Source organism: Protomyctophum parallelum, assembly GCF_964188405.1.
Source record: "Protomyctophum parallelum genome assembly, chromosome: 15".
Taxonomy (NCBI): Eukaryota; Metazoa; Chordata; class Actinopteri; order Myctophiformes; family Myctophidae; genus Protomyctophum; species Protomyctophum parallelum.
In genome coordinates this window covers 3,354,287-3,373,624 of record NC_139710.1, presented here as the reverse complement: position 1 = coordinate 3,373,624, position 19,338 = coordinate 3,354,287, and the positions used below count along the sequence as shown (strand labels likewise).

Sequence of the window (19,338 nt, the reverse complement as noted above, 5' to 3'; positions counted from 1 at the left end):
TCCTATTAAAATCAATCTATCAAACAGTCATGGACAGATACATCTGTTGACCACATCATTCTTAAATACTCAGTAATGTTCCATAGACCTTATGCAGCCATCTTGCTTATAAGTTAATGGCAGGGTGGCAACTAGCCGCAATTTGCCATTGACAGCCCGTACATCCAAACAGAAAAGTCCTATCTGATTGTATTAAACGATGTTAAACTAACCAACATTGCAGCTGTACGGAAACCTTGAATTATCCTCTTTCTATCCGCAAATGTTTGTTTCATAAAAATACACTGTAGACATTTTATGAGCTACTTTACTTCCTTGCAGATGATAATTGTCTCCACCAGGCCGAAGGCATGGGGGGAGAGTATCTTTTGCACTCTGTCCGTCCGTCCGTGTGTGTGTCCGTGAGCAGCTAATCTCCGGCACCGTTAACCCGGTCAAGGCCAAATTTTGCACACACACTCCCTGGAAGCCAACGATGAACCTCTGCCCCAAAATTTCCAGAAAGGCCTGTTATAGCGCCACCAGGAGGCCGCTTTGTGCAAAACAAGTTTTTGCACAGTAAATTTTGCACACACACACTCCCTGGATGCCAACGATGAACCTCTGCCCCAAATTTTCCAGAACGGCCTGTTATAGCGCCACCAGGAGGCCGCTTTGTGCAAAACAAGTTTTTGCACAGTACACTTACAGATTTTGTCCAAACATCGTGCAAATTGGTACACAGTCTCTCTAGAGCCATTCAACGAAACGGGTCTTTCAGATTTCTCAGACTCCATCCTGATTGGTTAAGATTGGCTTCCAAAGTTCACAGGAGTGCTCAGTTTCAAACAAAATGCTGCAAATCATGAACACATCGCGTGATTTCCGTGAAATTGTGCACGCACATTCCCACTAGGCCGAGGAAGAAATGCCACATGAACAATTTCAACTCAGCCTCAAAGTGGCGCTATAACTGGCCGAAAAGTGTTTTTACCTCTAACTGCACGGATCTGTGGATAACTTTGTTTACTTTTGTTGCCCTTTTATCCAACCACCAGATGAAGGCAAGCTGCAATGTCCTACATTCCTATCCTGGTGGAGACCTGTGCCCAGAAGGGCACTTTTTCTAGTTTTTCTAAGTTTTTGTGTTTGGAATTGCTCGCTGGATATCACCCAATGGCCCTGCGCACCACCTGTTTTGAATTTTCACATAATGCAGGAGGCAGCAGGACATTGCTTTGCTGAACGTGAGCGCTTACAAACTATAGGCGTAAGTAAGTAAGTATACATACAGTACATATAAACAAACAAACACACATCAAATATAGATTTCAAAGAGGCCATGTTATACAAGATGAGATTGGATAAAACATTTTATACCGTAGCTATGAAAGCTATAATTGGATAAAGCTATTTATAGCACCTCCCCTGATAGCAGCCAAATAGATGATAACAGTCATACCATTATTAAAACAAAGTCCTATACAATTCAGATTCAGACATCTGTGTATATTAATTACAAGGGTCTCACCTGTGCAAGCGCACTCTGTCTGAGGTAAAGAGGAGGTACTCCGAGACATTTCGACCGGTGATGTCCACGAGGATGTCCCCCGTTACCACCTTGATGAGAGGGGGCCGTCCTCCAACCCCGCTGGGACAGGAGAAGCCCGAGCCCTGCATGGAGCAGGTGCATCGGACTGGCTCATGGATGGACAGGGGCAGGGTGGGTGGAGACGTCACTGGCTCTGCTCACAGGGAGGAAGGGGGCCCACAAGGAGTTACACATCCGAGAAACCTCTTGGTAAACACAGATTTAAAGAATGGATCGGAAAAAAAACATGCCGCCCATACGCTTGCCGTGCCCGTAATTTGTCTAGAAATGTGTATACAATGTCTGTGTGAGTACCAGCGCTCTGATCGACAGGTTATTTAACCCATTCTGAACGGGCACCCATTTTGGTGTCGGCATCATGTTATGCTTTAGCTATTGAAAAATAGCAGATCTACAAGCTCATATCGCGCCACCGAGTGGCGCGATACGAGCTTGTAGGTCTGCTATTTTTGAAAAATCGAAGAGCGACTGACATTTTTTAGAATCTGATCTCAGGTCAGAATGGGGTTAATCAGACCAGTGTGTGTCCGGCGGAAACCTCGTATGAATCTGATCTCAGGTCAGAATGGGTTAATTGGTTACCTGTGTGGGGAGTCAACGCCTCTGTACATAAAATGGCTTCTCATTGTCAAACAGGGATTTTACCTGATGAAGATCTGTGTTCTGTCTCTAATACACGTGCATGTCTGTGGTGTGTGAAGAACACAGATCTTTAAGATATAAGAGATATAAAAGGAGTTTAATTCTTTCTTTCCCATGTCCGTATATACGTACCCACGACGCTAGAGGGCGCCATATCCCAGGTCCGTATATATATACGTACACCCAGTGTATACTCCGTCTCCGTTCCAACTATGGGATTGAAAATATAATCACGGTGTAAAGCAGTTGAAAGGAGGATTTTCAAACCTCCATAAGTCGGACTCCAGGAGAGCTGTCCTTGGTGGATCTTCTGCCATCCACATTTTCGGATTTAATTTGTGCCTTTGTACCGCGACGCTCCCGCCATGTAAAAGCTTCTGACGAAAGGTAAACAGTGTGTGCTTGTTCCAATGATAGGCTAGTTGAGTGTGTGTAGCGAGTGTGTGTGGCAACCGGGAAGTGGAACTGGGGTTTATGCTAACAGTTAGCCGCAATAAATGAGTTAAAATACTGAATGTCATTGTATAGAGAGTTCGCTAAGCCCCACCCCACAATAGCGATTGTCCGATGCTAGCAACCAATTGCTAACCACCATTGACTAGGACAGGCTAACATTCATACCATATAAGTCAATGACAATGTCAATAATCTACACAATAATCAGCATAGATAAAAATTAATAGGAATAGGCTAACACTATGGTGAAACGCTGCTGCTGTGCATTCTTCAACAGTGATTCCAGGTGACCAGAGCTATTTGCATTTCCCCAACACATTTTCATTAACCCATTCTGACCTGAGATCAGATTCATACGAGGGTCCCACTGGACACACACTGGTCTGATTAACCCATTCTGACCTGAGATCAGATTAAAAAAAATGTCAGTCGTTCTTCGATTGTTCAAAAATAGCAGATCTACAAGCTCATATCGCGCCACTGAGTGGCGCGATATGAGCTTGTAGATCTGCTATTTTTAAATAGCTAAAGCACGACATGATGCTAACACCAAAATGGGTTCCCGTTCAGAATGGGTTCATGTTAGGGAAAATGCACAGCTCACCAACCCAGGTGACGATAATCATATGACTGACATGAATCGTGATTAAGCATAGCAAATGGTCTATTGTCTTCAGTGTATAACAGCAGACTGTCAGATTTTTACTTCATTTCAAACTGAAATTGACAAAAAAAAATTAATATTCTGCACATACCGTATTTGCACATGCACAGTATTTTCTGCATGAACTGTGCTACTGTATACAATAAACATGACTTGACGGACGTGGACCGGCAGACTCACCATGAATGGTGGTAGGGGGTGCGGCTGTGAAGTTCCACAGCCCATCCTCAAAGCGTGGATCTGGGTCGTCTGAGGGGGCTGGGGAGGGGGGTGGGGGTACAAAGTTGGAGAGGGGCACGCCCTGTGTGAAGGAGTCCAGACACATGGAGTCAAAGTATCGGGCAGCGAGGGTCTTGGAGTCGTTGGCGTTGGGATTGAGGGTCTGTGCCAGCTGGTCCAGTGTGCTGTTGAAGGGAGTCTTGAGGACACAGGTGGCACCCACGCCTGAAGGCAGACGCAAGGTGTTGATGATCTTCTGAGGACTGGCGTCTGGAGAAACTTTACTCCTGACAGAGCCAAAATACAGGTCCATCCATAAGACACTCGTAGATATTCACACAGTTACTCAAAGACACATGAAGTAAATACGCAAGTGATGCATCCGGGGAAATTCTTACGCGTATTGGTCTTAAATACATTTCAGGGGCATCTGACCTGTACTGCGGTCTTTCCTCATTGGCGTAGGGAATAAAGTTGCCTCTAGGTTGAGTGTAGTTATGATATTGAGAAGGGGACAAGATCAGCGGGGGCAGATCTCCTGCAGAACACAAGAGGATAAAAGTTGCAGGTCCACCAAGGCTCTGTCGGTTTGTCAGTTGGTCAGTCTGTCCAACAATTTAGTCGCAAACATCTCAAAAACTATTAGCTGGATTGCCATATATATATAGGCAGACTCCAGGATGAGTCCTATTGACTTTGGTGACCTCATGGCTTTTCCTAAGGTAAGGTAATTTTATTTATAAAGCGCCTTTCAAAACAGTTGTTACAACAAGGTGCTGTACAATAAAATAATAGGAATAAAACAAGAACATCACAATCAAAGATAAACCAATGATGAAACAGAGCAGCAAAAACAGTACCTAGAAATAGATAAAAACAGAACAGTACATAGAAATCAACAAAAAATAGAAATAATCACTGAAGCAAACCAAAATGTTTGCGGTACAAATTAGTTTTTAGCAGCTTCTTAAAGTCCGCAACAGACACAGCATTTCTCAAGTAGAGTGGTAAGTCACGCTTCAGCCAACTCCAATTAGGTGTAAGAATCAGCACAGACTAGAGGACTTTTGGACTCTAGTCTTAACCCATTCTGACCTGAGATCAGATTCATACGCGGTTTCCACTGGACACACACTGGTCTGATTAACCCATTCTGACCTGAGATCAGATTCTAGAAATGTCAGTCGCTCTTCGATTTTTCAAAAATAGCAGACCTACAAGCTCGTATCGCGCCACTCGGTGGCGCGATACGAGCTTGTAGATCTGCTATTTTTCAATAGCTAAAGCATAACATGATGCTGACACCAAAATGGGTGGCCGTTCAGAATGGGTTAATAATAATAATAATATCTTCATACTGGCTTCTTACCTATCGCAGGTACAGACAGCGCTACAGTCATGGCCACGCAGACGAAGAAGGCGGGCAGGAGGATTTGAGAAAAGAGGCCTTTGGTGTTCCTCTTGGCACAATGGAATCTTTTGACGATGAGGCCGTGGAACTGACGCAGTCGCAGCCACCAGCCCTCCAGCTTAAAGCTGCCCTGACCTTCCAGCACCCCAGGTTCTGTGGACGAGGGGTTCTCTGCATCACCTGGTAGGAGTGAAAAGTGATTTGAGGGGGGGCCTCAATAAGAATACACCAGAAGAACCATTATTCCTACTGTATCAATAATTATTATCAATACGGTCTGCCAAAACGGTCTGTAAAAAGGCCCAATCGAAATACACCGCTTTGGTGACCGCAGCCCCTCTCCTTATTATCATACAACAGCTGTGGGCGCGTCTTAACACAATCCATACTTTTGGTGGAATGCTCCGCCACAAGGAATGTAATAACCTTCCACTCCTGTCGGAATGCTCCGTCAGATTAGCTTTATTATGGATAAGAGTACATTTTCAGTGAAACCGTTTCATATCGATAAAGTACATTAATTGACGGAGAATTCCGACAAAGGCAGACAATGGTTGGATTTTTAACTTACGGAATACTCCGTCAAAGGCAGCTAAATTGTTTTAAGGGACAATTATTTGAAAGTCAACAGGCAGTTAAGACGACACTGCCATATCTCTGTCTCTTTCACTGTCTCTCTCCATCTTTCTTACTGTCTGTCTGTCTGTCTGTCTGTCTGTCTGTCTGTCTGTCTGTCTGTCTGTCTGTCTGTCTGTCTGTCTGTCTCTCACCCCTCAGGCTAGCCGTGTCGGACTCCAGCCCATTCTCAAAGAGGGGACAGTAGTCTCCGTAGAAGTCGGCGTATAGTCCTCCCTCGTCACCTCTCACGGACCCGATGGACGAGGACGATTTCAGGGAGGACTGGCTCTGGCTCAATCGGGAGCACGTCACCAGGTTACTGAGCTCCACCTCTGGCCTCTCGCGTCCCTGCAGGGGCACTGCCGACGGTACGCTATCGTCGCCTTGTGGGGGTCCCAGGACACCTGGCCCTGGCACCACTGTGGGCTTCCCTGTCGAACTGCCACCCGGGGAATCCTTCATATCTGATCCTGGAGTGAAGAGAAACACAGGGAGATAGAGAAAGATTGAGGGAGAGAGAGAGAGAGAGAGAGAGAGAGAGAGAGAAGGAAGAGAGAGACAGCTCATTAGCATTTTAACCGAGAGCAAGATAAAGAACTTGTTAAAAAAACAAGTTCAACGTCAGCACTAACTAAGACTATGCATATCCAGCAGAAATCTTTTTCTGATTGTGTGTCATGACTAATTTATGAACCCCCACAAAACCTTATGGATGTGGCAGAGGGGATTTCAAATGAATTGGAGCAGACAGACGTGAGTATGCCAGAGAGTTAGGGCTCGTGTGTGTGTGTGTGAGGCTGCTGGGGGGGTCTCACCAGCATCACTGTTATCCAGAGACTGGTCCTCTTCAGAGACTTTGAGGAACACCTCCTCCAGCGTAGTGTCCATCACACCAAAGCTGGTCAGGGCCAGGCTGTCCAAGCTCTGCTCTAGGGCCTACGTGGGCAGACATAACACTACATTAGCCCATTCTGAACGGGAACCCGTTTTGGTGTCGGCATCATGTCGTGCTTTAGCTATTTAAAAATAGCAGATCTACAAGCTCACAGCGCGCCACCGAGTGGCGCGCTACGAGCTTGTAGGTCTGCTATTTATTTTTTTTAATCGAAGAGCGACTGACATTTTTAGAATCTGATCTCAGGTCAGAATGGGTTCATCAGACCAGCGTGTGTCCAGTGGAAAACCTCGTATGAATCTGATCTCAGGGCGGAATGGGTTAACATAAAATACCTGAGCAACGGGAAAACCATTATAAAGCACAGGCCCATACCAATCAATAGAGGCTTGCAGCCTCACACCAAGCACAAGCCACCGATAGAGGCCTAGACAAAGAATGACTACTGACACCGCCATGATGGAAGAGAGACCACAACAACGGAAGTGTCTCATCTCTCTTTCCGCCGGGCAGGGCACAAATGACACCACTAGGAGTCAAATGCCATCCTCAAAGGCAAGCAAGGGTCAAATGTCGGCGTATAGGGCTAGTGTTTCTCATCACCACCCATATATATTCCCATCCTGGCTAAACCCTACACTTCTACGTCTTCGGGGTAAGCCCAAGATCCGAAAATACCCGCGGTCCAAACCGACCCGGTCCTTTTTTTCCTCCTCAGGCCAGGGGAGAGCCTGCGTGGCCTCGCATGAACGCGTCACATGACTTCACTGAGGTAGTAGGCGCTACTTACAAGTCTTACGAACAACAACAAAAGACATCAAAAGACATATCGTTGCTATATAGGGTTAGAGTTAGGGGTTAGGTTAGGGTATGCTAACGTAAACATTTTAGTGGATCACATTTGGTGATTGTGCTTTGCAAAGTGCAAAGCACAATGGAAACCTCAAGCCGAAGATAATTATAAACTGCTGCTGCTGCGACATAAATTAACGGTGGATTAGCAATGGCTAAGAAGAAAGATTACACACAGATTCTGAAGATTCTACAAGCTCATATCGCGCCACCGAGTGGCGCGCTATGAGCTTGTAGGTCTGCTATTTTTGAAAAATCGTCAGAATGGATTAATCAGACCCAGTGTGTGTCCAGTGGAAACCTCGTATGAATCTGATCTCAGGTCAGAATGGGTTAATGACCATGCAGCGGCGCTGCAGCGCCACCAACAGCAGGCTACGTTTAGGTAAGAAAGAAGTCTTATTTAATAATAATATACAACTCTTAATAAGAACGTCGGCATTCGGTCATTTCGGTTCCTCTGGCTTTGTATGGGTACGGTACTCATATTTATTATAATAGACAGGTCCGTACTACTCTGTTCACATACCTGAAAGAGCCTCTCGAAGCAGCCCTTCTTGACCGCCTCTGAGGGGAGCACGTAGGACAGCTCCGTGTTAGAGTGGGACACCAGCAGACAGGACGCCACAAACTGCCGGATGAACTGTGTGACTCGCGCCTCTGAGCAGGGAGAGAGGGAGGAGGACGGAGAGAGCAGGGAGGGAGGCTGCAGCTCCGTGCCCTGGTCTGAGGGCCCGCCAGGCACCATGGGGCATGATGAATGGAGGGAGGGGAGGAGAGGACAATGACAAGGGAAGAGAAGTGGGAATGAGAGAGGGGAGTTAGGGACTTTGGGAGAAAAACAACAACCCAACAGTGCCAAACAAAATGGCTCAAAGGCAAAACGTGGAGACAAATTGAGGAGAATTTTGAGGCGACTACTCAACTTGAGAAAACGGGAGGGAAGCACGCACAGCGTACGCACGCACACACACGCACACGCACAATCACGCACAATCACGCACAGACGCACACCTCTGCCGTCACTCTGTTTTTTGACCAGAGTGAGTTTGTATCCGTCTCCGTAGGTGCTCTTGAGGAACAGCGGTGAGCCGCAGCATTTCAGCTTCCCATGGGAGATGATGGCGATACGATCTCCTAGCAGGTCAGCTTCATCCATGTGGTGGGTGGACAGGAGAATGGTACGGCCTGAAACACAGCAGAGACATGTGCGCGCGCACACACACACACACACACACACACACACACACACACACACACACACACACACACACACACACATTGCATTAATATACTTTTACTCTTGTTCAATGAGTGTACAGCACTTTCGTTCAACGCTGTTGTTTTAAATGTGCTCTAAAGATTTATCTTGTAATATGAAAAATGCAGCCTTGTTTTTGTCTTTCTCCTTTTTTCTTTTTCGAGTTGTCTTTTTTTTTGTTTTGTTGTCTCTGTCTTTTCATCAATAAAAAAAAAAAAAGTGCTCTAAAAAGTAAAGTGGATTGGATTGGATTGCAATATGCTAGGCTGTAGTGCAATCACTCTAACTATATGGAACACATTCCACCCCACTTTGTCTTTCTTCACAACTGTGTCTTTGACTCCAAACAGGGCCTTATTTTGCAGAGGCCTTCACTTTGTTTTTGAATAGTTAGAGGAGAGCACAACAAGGACACACTCTGGGCACATCCAGCCCCTCCAGCTCACCCTGTTTGTACTTTAGGATGAGGTCCCAGATGGCCCTACGAGCGTAAGGGTCAACGCCGGCTGTGGGCTCGTCCAGGATGACTGCTCTGGACCCCCCGACAAAGGCTATGGCCACGGACAGCTTCCTCTTCATCCCCCCGGATAGAGTCTGCACCAGGCTGTGGCGCTTGTTGGACAGCTCCAGGTCCTCAATCATCCTGGACACAAAGGCAAAGCAACTGTGTTTGTAATAGTATAGCACATTTCAACGACGAGGCAGTTCAACGTGCTCACGCAAAACATTAAGCAAAGGAAACACACTTGAATTGAGCAACAATTGAATTGAGTTTCTGCCTGACAGCGACGATATAGAGAGCATGTTGAAGATTGTCCCTTTATCATTATTTTGATAGTATAAAACTAGATACTGTAGACTAGAGTAGACACTCACTTGTCCATCTCCTTGCGTATGTCTTCTTCAGCCATGCCTTTCAGCCTGGAGTAAAACCACAGGTGTTCCTCCACACTGAGCTTGTCAAACAGCACATTGTGCTGTGGACACATGCCCAGGTTCTGACGAATGCGCTCCATCTCGGTGCGGATGTCGTGACCGTATATAGTTGCAGAGCCAGAGGTGGGTGGGAACAGACCTGTCAGAATTGACCTATGACAGGCCCGGGACAGGAGAGAAAGTCAGTGATGATGATTTCCTTTTAACCCATTCTGACCTGAGATCAGATTCATACGAGGTTTCCACTGGACACACACTGGTCCGATGAACCCATTCTGACCTGAGATCAGATTCTAAAAATGTCAGTCGTTCTTCGATTTTTTTCAAAAATAGCAGACCTACAAGCTCGTAGCGCGCCACTCGGTGGCGCGCTATGAGCTTGTAGATCTGCTATTTTTCAATAGCTAAAGCATAACATGATGCTGACACCAAAATGGGTTCCCGTTCAGAATGGGTTAAAATTAATATAGTATGTTATTAATACATTCAGTACTATATTCTGAATAAGTGAACAGCACATTATGGGCATTGTAAAGAAATGACACAAGGTAGTTTCAACTCAGTGAGTGGTACTTAATTAACTCTTGTGCTGGGAATCCATAGTACTGCCGTTGTTCATTCTAGCTGGTCTAATCTGAGACTAATTTAGAACTGGGACACCATGTGAATTAAATTAGCCAATCGATGTAATACAACAAGACAGGGTCTAATAATGGCAATCTGTTGCTATGGATAGCAAGTTACTAGCTGTGCAGGTTGTGAACGAAGCAGCAATGATGTGCCAACGAGCTAACGTGAGCTTAGCAGAACGAGGTGAGCTGTGATTGGCGTAGCTGCTTCAGCATGTCGGTGGTCTGGTAGGTACTGCTGCTATTCGTATTATGCTGTAAAATCTTATAGCAATATTGTTATTACTATGTGACAGTGAGATGAATTATAATCTTTTTTTTTAAATTATTTCCAAGCACATTGCACAAGCTCACTGTGCTGAATCTGAAGTACAGCACCAATACTCTGGAGCTATGCATGTCGCTTGCATGTTTACCAACATAAAAACACCCTCAGATCTTTCAAAAGCGGGTCTGTTTCCACTGCCAAATGATTGGCTACATTACTAGGAGGCTTTGTCTGTGTGCCCAGTCATTGGTTGAGATACCCATCTCTGGAAGCACTCCATATCCTGCCAGGATCAAATGCTGTCAGAGCTTTGTCTCCTGTGCTTCCTCTACACTGTCTCTGTTGATGACAGTCCAGCTCTATTTAATGAAGACAAAAAGGAAACCAAATATCCATTGCGCATCCAAAGGGGAATCCCTCCTTGGCAAAGGAAGACTATGATCTTCAGGCTGGCCTACTCTGCTACATCCACCACCTCTCCAGACTGAGAAACCCGAAACAGACATCTACTGCTCAGCCAGAGGGGAACCCCTTTCAGCATTCTGAGTCTACTGTGCTACACAAGCCTTCTCATACAACATGGAGAAACATGCACATATTTCGGTCCCTCACATGGTAGTGGTCTTGCCAGCCCCGTTGTGTCCTAGGAAAGACACCACTTGATTCTCATGGAGGTTGAGGCTGAGATTGTCGAGGGCCAGCTTCGTGCCAGTCTTGTATACTTTGGTCAGTTTGTCTATGCACACCACCAGGGGCAGATGGCTGGGCTCCTCCTCAATACCACGCATTTCCTCTGTGTGACGGCAAAGAAGAGAAAGATGCACGTATTAGACTTGCTGCTGAAAATGTTTACTTGAAATACAGTGCTATTTCGGTAGTCCCCGGATAGCTTTTCAGCGCCTTTAAATGCAATTGTCTGGTCTTTCTTTAAGGGCCTGCCTTTGGAGGACTGGCCCAGGTCGGCTGCTATATTAAATGCCCATTTTATTACAATGTGAGATGTGTAGTGATTTTGTATCTGTGTGGGGGAAAAACAATCTGCCTATAATGACATGCTAAAAATATAATTTGCCTCTGTATTGGGAAATGAGTGTGCAAAAACATATTCATAAGTTTTTGTATAATACATTGGGATAATAATGTCCATACCATTTGGTAAACACTAGTTTTGTTGTTACATAGAGGAATGGGGAGATCTGCTGACCATATTTCTGATCTCAACAGCAGCAGTTTGCATTTATGTAAGTAAATAGTGCTGTATACTGTCTGTCCATACTTGTCTGTCGATGTACTGTACTGTATGTACAGTATACTGGGCCAAGTAAACCAAGTCAAGTTCCTAGTAAATGTATGGAGAATAAACCTCAAATAGTCACACAGCACTGGCTCAGTAGGTAGAGCAGCCGTCTTGTAATCTGTCATGGCTCCTCCTGGTTTTGTGTCGAAGTGTCCTTGAAAAGGCACTAACCCCTAACTGTTCCTGATGAGCAGGTTGGTGCCTTACATGGTTGCCTCTGCCTCGCGTGTGAATGGGTGTGTGAACGTCTGAATGTTATACACATTGTAAAGCACTTTGGAGAAAGACACTATATACTGTACAGTATATGCACCATTTACCATTTAGAAAAGGTGGGCAGCCAAGGTCAGTGAGCCATGTTATTACAGGAAGGTGCTTAAAGCTCAGAGGTAACTCCCTTAATTAGCCTGATGAGGCTAGTTATGGAAGAGGCTCTAGAGGCCTTCTATGGAGAGGAAGCACTAAATGCCTGCAGCACTCCAGATTAAACAGAAGTCGCAAGGTGCACGGCTCAACAATATCATGAAACTGAGAAGACAATAAAATATGAAACTCCTTTTAGTTGCTCTGTCCGTGGAAAGGTAAATAAAAGGTCATATATTGTGTGCTGGCTGTTATCACGGTTTCATATAGAGAGGAACATCACCGGGAAAATGGGCACTGATGACACGGAGGAGAGAAACACGCCCCCAGCGTCCCCAGTGGGAAACGAACCCCGGACCTTCTAGCTGTGAGGCGACAGCACTACCGACTGTGCCACCGTGCCCCCCGACGGGTCTGATTTATTTGAGCGGAGAGCAGGTTTTAAAATGCGGCAGGAGTGGCTTCGGAGCCACACGTTGGAGCAGGCAGAGTCGCTGCCTATGGTCGCTGCAAACACAGACAGAGACGTGCTGCGCACATTATAAACAGCTGTGCAGCAGGGAGGGAATCAACAAGCGTGAATGCGGAGCGGGACAAAAGCCGTCTGGAGCAAAGAGCAGATTTTCCACACGCTCCACTCCGCTCATTATGCTCTGGTCCTGAGCTCAGTAATATTTACTCAGTACCTGAACTAGGGATGCACCGATCCGATACTCGTATTGGAGATCGGCGCCGATCCAGGCTAAAATTCTAGATCGGGTATCGGTGGCAAATGGGCCGATCCATTATCCGATCCGATAATTATGTGTAATTACAGTATGAAAACAACTCTACCTCCTCTGTGACACAGCAGTGTAGTATTAACAGTATAACATGTGGAATGCAGCCAGGCTAGCCTGCTCACACATTAACCTGGTCTAATTGTTGCACAGTTATTTAATAAATAATTCAGTGCATTTATATCTCTGTTTGTTACATTTTGTTTTACAAAGTTGGGAAAGTAATGTTCAAGTCAAGCCTTGATGTTGCCTTACACAAAATAATGATTCCAGACTCCACACAGTGAGGCATACAGCTTAATAGGTTATTACGTTTCTTTGTGGGGGGTATCGGATCGGTACTCTGTATCGGCAGATACTGGACCCCCATGTATCGAAATCGGTATCGAATGCCAAAAAGCCGGATCGGTGCATCCCTAACCTGAACGTCTGTGTTCCATGGCACACGCCTGGTCCTCCTCCATCACACTCAGCCTGGCAGCTCCGCCTCCACACCATGGCCAATCCCACGTCTCCACCCGCCCACTGCCCAGCCAATAGGACTTCTGCAGGGGGAAGTACCAGGGGCGGGGCAGCCCATACATGCCTGTGGGAGAGAAGGAGAGAATATATATACGCATATTATTTACATTGATAATTACATTGACTAGTCCTTACCCGTTCTGAATATATGAACAGCAAATTATGTTCAGTGTGGGGAATTGTTTACAGATGGTCTTGGGAAGTTATATATAATATATATATATATATATAGAATATTAGTGGTCCATGACATGAAAATGTTTGAGAACCACTGCTCTAAAACAACATTGGACAATGATGTTTGACAGTCAGCAATATTGTTGCTTATTCTAGATTTATTTTCTGACTTTTTCGGATTTTCTGACTTGATCTGGCCTGTTAACATTTTCATAGACCTGGTTGCTTGTTTCCCTCTCAGTCAATGTGGCAACCCTGGTGAAAGCCGTGTTGACTGTTGTGGTTCCGTATGATAATTTAGCTTAGCACACAACAGCTAGGAGGATGCAGCAGGCTGCTGCCGTCATGTTTAACAGTATTTTGCGCAATTTATGTCCCCGAATTTATGGATATGGACTTATGGCTCCATCGCTGGCTCTTTCTTTAGTAGAAGTAGAAATGTAACATGTTGCTGACTCTTTATCGTCCCTCTCACACGCGGGCGAGCACGCACACACACACACACACACACACACACCGCCTCCTGGCCGCTGCAGACCGTAGTACTGTAAATATGACATGAATATGAATGCAAAGTAGTGGTTGATGTGTGGACAGGCTAGCTGTTGCTGTTGTGCATGGTGAGATGTGTGCAAACGGTGTAGTTTGGTAGGAGAAGACGGCCAAAGGATGCAACACACACACAGTCAGCGGCGCCAAATTGTATAGGGCACTCTTTGTTGTGTTGCGGCGGTAGCTAGAGGAAGCATGCCAGTGGGGTAACGGTGAGAACGGTGGCCTGTGATGCAGGTGTCGCTAAGGGGCGGAGGTGTGTGAGGGTGCGAGGTTAATTCACTAATAAATTCATTATTAATCATTAATGTGTCAAATCGAAAAAAGGGCTTCGTTAAGACCTCCATATTCATATGGTCAATTCCTGTGTGAAAAGTGGGAGTGATTGGTGCAGGCAATGAGGAGATACGGCGGTGTTTCTGACAGAATGTCAGACATTGTTAGAATTATAGTATGATTATAGTATGATGATAACAGGAGGCTGTGGCTCAGGAGGTAGAGTAGGTCGAATCCCGGCATCTTCTGTCCACATGTCGAAGTGTCCTTGGGCAAGACACTGAACCCTACATTGCCTCCAATGAGTTGGTCGGTGTTAGCTTACCACCATTGGTGTGTGAATGTGGGAAGTAAGGACGCTGGCGTCAACTGTTCGCCGCTTCACCTCCCAATGTATGAATGAATGAACCTTTGTAAAGCGCTTTGAGCACTTGGAAAAGCGCTATAAAAATGCAATTCATTATTACAATTACTGTTCAGTTCAATTCACAAATAACACTTTAATTAAACAAGAAATTAAACCACAAATTGAACAATGACAAAATGACAATTCAGAAGACCAGTGTTAATTTTGTTGACGAAAAATAAGACGAAAAATATATTTTTTTCACTGACGAAAACTAAATAAAAACTAAGCTATGATGACTAAAATTAAGACCAAATATATTGACAATTTCGTAAAAAATAAAAACTAGACAAAAATGTTAGGGAGCGACTAGTGGAGAAGAGATCCAGTAGAACTAAAACACAAGCCATTTTATGTTTGGTTTGTGCTCTGAAAATAGCAGATCTACAAGCTCACATTCACAACACTTCACGCTTGTAACCAGCATGCAACCAAGTGCAGCCATTACGACGCCATCAAGGCCAGCCAAAATAATATTCTTTTCGACAAAATCAACTGTAGATTTAGTCGACTAAAATCTTATGATTAGGCATGTAACGATATATCGCGATATATCAATATTATATCCCGACGATATTAAAAGTTTTTTTTAGGGGGGGGCTAGTGTGTGATAAGAAATGTCAGCTGTAATCATATTCCATCATATTCACATGATTTTGGAGAGAAAAGAGACACTAGAGGCCTGGAGAGGGGAGCTGTATATGTCTGTGTCTGTGACTGTGCCCAGGTGATGGTCGTTATTGATGCTCATTAATACATCAAGGAAGGCAATTATCTTTGCAATGTAGTTAAATAAAAATTGTGAAAAAATCTTTGGGGGAAGATAAATCATAAAAATAAAAATGGTAATTTGTCTGGAAAATCATTGTGTTGAACATATCGTGAAAAACCGTATCGTGAACCTCATATCGTGATACGTATCGTATCGTGAGTTGAGTGTATCGTTACATGCCTACTTGATATTTAGTTGACTAAAACTTTTCAGATGACTAATATTATGACTAAAACGAAATGAAATTGTATTCAAAACACTGTGACTAGACAAAAAAAAATGCCATCGAAATGAACAGTGCTGAAGACACCAGTCGCTCACCTGGATGCACAGCCTCTATGTACCAGGTGAGCACTCCATAAACGCTGGCATCGATAATGAGCATCATCATGGACAGCCCCAGGTTAAAGTCATCGCCCTCTACAGGTGACTGGCTGATGGTGCGCCACTGGATGCCCACTCCGGCCACCTCATACAAGGCAAAGTATTTGGACCCCAGGCCAAAGGCTGTGGTGGACATCAGAGACTGGGAGAGATGGGGAAAGCAAGGACACATCAGTTGGCGAGGTGAGCTTTCTTCCTGAGGAGGTTCAGTGAAAACATGAACCCATTAAGACCTGAGACCAGATTCTATAACATTTCTTCAGTAGTTCTCATACCTTTTCATGTCAAGGACCCCCAAAATCATGTGTATTTGTTCAGCAAACCCCATCTCAAAACATTTAGTTCCAGGGACCCCCAGAAGCAAAGATTTGAGTGGAATGGAGAGAATGAAATGAAAGAATATATATTCAAATATTTGCGCCACATTGTCACGATTCTTTCTAAAGCTTAAAATAGTGGTTAAAGTGGTTAAACGCTGAGGTGACGCAGAAGTGTTCCAGGTCTTAATGGGCTAAAACAGTGATGAGATAGAAGGCAAAAGGTCTCACAGCGATGCACTTCTCGAAGGCCGTGATCTTGTCGTGTGCCACTTCCTCTCTGATGGCGACGTACATGTAAGGTACGTAGCTCAGGAAGTAGATGATTCCCCCACAGGCCGACGCCAGCTTTGCCTTAGAGTAAATCACTGACACCAGGAAACTGAAAGCAACAGGATATGAATCTTGTTTAATCTTTTTTTTTCCTTTGTTTTTAACCCATTCTGACCTGAGATCAGATTCATACGAGGTTTCCGCCGGACACACACTGGTCCGATGAACCCATTCTGACCTGAGATCAGATTCTAAAAATGTCAGTCGCTCTTCGACTTTTCAAAAATAGCAGACCTACAAGCTCGTATCGCGCCACTCGGTGGCGCGATATGAGCTTGTAGATCTGCTATTTTTAAATAGCTAAAGCATAACATGATGCCGACACCAAAATGGGTGCCCGGTCAGAATGGGTTTTAAGAGTGGGTCGTTCATTCACTTCAGTGCTTATTTTTTTATTGAAACATCATCCCCTCAACTTAAGAATTGCACACAAGAGTGTGCTGTGGATGTAGCAGGATTTAATTGGCCAGGAACGGGGTATATAATGTTGCTGCAGAGAAACAAGTCATGCTGAACTGCCAGACTATCTCTAAGGACACACATTGTTATCTTACTTTATTGGGACCAACATAAGCTAGAAAAGGCACAGTGTAGGGGAGACACAGGAGAAGGGATCACATGGTGTTCAAGCCTATAGGCCAACAGGACAACTTCAGATATCATACTAATCCACATATACACAATATCAGTTCCTCGTTTCATTTAATAATATGGAGATCACTTGTAAATTACAAGTCGTAATGAGATAGCATGAGTGGAGGACATTGCTGATTGTGTGATTGTACAGGTACAATATTGGACTGTAAATGTACATTTAAAACCAGCTATAAATGCAATGCAATGCAATTAAATGTATAGTGTTGAGTGTCCCTGTATTTATTTTACAGAGCCTGGGTGATTTGACCAGGGTGGACTTCCTCCACAGCTTGTATGAAATGTGGGGCATCTATTCATCGATTCAAACACCAATTTCCAAAAGAACATACCGGTATTTAATGTTGATGCGAATTTCAGTTACTGTTTATTCACATTATTGGAATTTGCAGCATTCAAAATGATTGCCCTGTTGTAGTGCAGTTGTGGCGTGTCCTAAAAGGATAATAAGCCTTACATGCCTTACTGTCATAATTGTCTTGACAAAATAGTTTGTCTTTCATTCAAAGGGATCATTCCATACATTTCATAGGGCAGTGGTTCCCAAACCTTTTCATGTCAAGAACCCCCAAATTGAAACTAATCAGCCCGCGGACCCCCATTTGAAAACATATGCCAGGGACCCCCCATAAGAGAAGCTTTTTACGGCTCTAGCAGTGATTCTCAACCAGTTTAATTTCAAGGAACCCCAGTTTGACATGCATTAGGCTACGGATCCCCATGTAATGGCATTTTTGTCTCCACCAGGCCGAAGGCATGTGGGGAGAGTATGTTTTGCACTCCGTCCGTCCGTGTGTCCGTCCGTGTGTCCGTGTGTCCGTGTGTCCGTGAACAGCTAATCTCGGCCACCGTTAACCCGGTCGATGCCATATTTTGCACACACACTCCCTGGATGCCAACCATGAACCTCTGCCCCAAACTTTCCAGAACGGCCTGTTATAGCGCCACCAGGAGGCCGCTTTGTGCAAAACAAGTTTTTCAATGCCATATTTTGCACACACACTCCCTGGATGCCAACCATGAACCTCTGCCCCAAACTTTCCAGAACGGCCTGTTATAGCGCCACCAGGAGGCCGCTTTGTGCAAAACAAGTTTTTGCACAGTACACCTACAGATTTTGTCCAAACATCACGCAAATTGGTACACAGTCTCTCTAGAGCCATTCAACGAAACGGGTCTTTCAGATTTATCAGACTCCATCCTGATTGGTTAAGATTGGCTTCCAAAGTTCACAGGAGTGCTCAGTTTCAAACAAAATGCTGCAAATCATGAACACATCGCGTGATTTCCGTGAAATTGTGCACCCACATTCCCACTAGGCCGAGGACGAAATGCCACATGAACAATTTCAACTCAAGGTGGCGCTATAACTGGCCGAAAAGTGTTTTTACCTCTAACTGCACGGATCTGTGGATAACCTGGTGGAGACCTGTGCCCGGAAGGGCACTTTTTCTAGTTATATCTGCGACCCCAATTAATATTGTAAAATCAATGTTAATTTTATTTTTTTTATTTTTTTTAATCAAATGTTTTTTAATTAAGACAAAAATCACAATAAGACACATTAACATCATGAATGACTTAAAGAAAACAAAACACATATAAAACAACACATAACAGCAAAAGCAAAGAACACAAAAACAAAAACAAACAATCCCACCCACCCCTCCCCGAGACCAAAGATGCCACAAAATGTCATTACTCTGTGCAATGGAAACAAAAAATAAATAAATAATGATAATAATGATTAAACCATGCCCTTAACCAAATCTGCAATACCAGACCAAATCTCAATGTTTTCCTCTTTTGCACCATGCAATCTTGCTGTAGATATCTCTAGATAAATGATACAGTATCTAGAAAGGTCAAAGCCCATTGGCGAAATGACAATGTATGAGGCGGTTTCCAGTGCGAAGCAACCATCTTCTTTGCGGCCGTTACGCCAGCAAAGAAGACACGAATACGGGTGTTATTTAATGGCAACTGGGATACATCATTTAATAAGAATAGAGATGGGGAGGGTGTGATGTTAATTTGTAGAATAGTCGAAAGGTTAGCAGCAAC

The 19,338-nt window shown here is 44.5% G+C and overlaps 1 protein-coding gene across 4 annotated transcripts in view; it reads right to left on the bottom strand.

The window, feature by feature from the left end:
- The window catches only part of abca2 (ATP-binding cassette, sub-family A (ABC1), member 2), a 115,768-nt gene that overhangs the window by 17,767 nt on the left and 78,663 nt on the right, over positions 1 to 19,338 (bottom strand). For all 4 annotated transcript variants that reach the window (XM_083784568.1, XM_083784567.1, XM_083784566.1 and 1 more), the window contains 14 exons: positions 16,519 to 16,669; positions 15,908 to 16,112; positions 13,303 to 13,467; positions 11,055 to 11,235; positions 9,486 to 9,698; positions 9,056 to 9,252; positions 8,363 to 8,536; positions 7,878 to 8,074; positions 6,417 to 6,537; positions 5,754 to 6,071; positions 4,942 to 5,163; positions 4,008 to 4,110; positions 3,534 to 3,859; positions 1,511 to 1,724 (listed from right to left, as the gene is read on the bottom strand). In XM_083784568.1, coding sequence (XP_083640694.1) covers positions 1,511 to 1,724; positions 3,534 to 3,859; positions 4,008 to 4,110; positions 4,942 to 5,163; positions 5,754 to 6,071; positions 6,417 to 6,537; positions 7,878 to 8,074; positions 8,363 to 8,536; positions 9,056 to 9,252; positions 9,486 to 9,698; positions 11,055 to 11,235; positions 13,303 to 13,467; positions 15,908 to 16,112; positions 16,519 to 16,669 — 2,787 coding nt within the window. The remainder of the gene's footprint in view (positions 1 to 1,510; positions 1,725 to 3,533; positions 3,860 to 4,007; positions 4,111 to 4,941; positions 5,164 to 5,753; positions 6,072 to 6,416; positions 6,538 to 7,877; positions 8,075 to 8,362; positions 8,537 to 9,055; positions 9,253 to 9,485; positions 9,699 to 11,054; positions 11,236 to 13,302; positions 13,468 to 15,907; positions 16,113 to 16,518; positions 16,670 to 19,338) is intronic.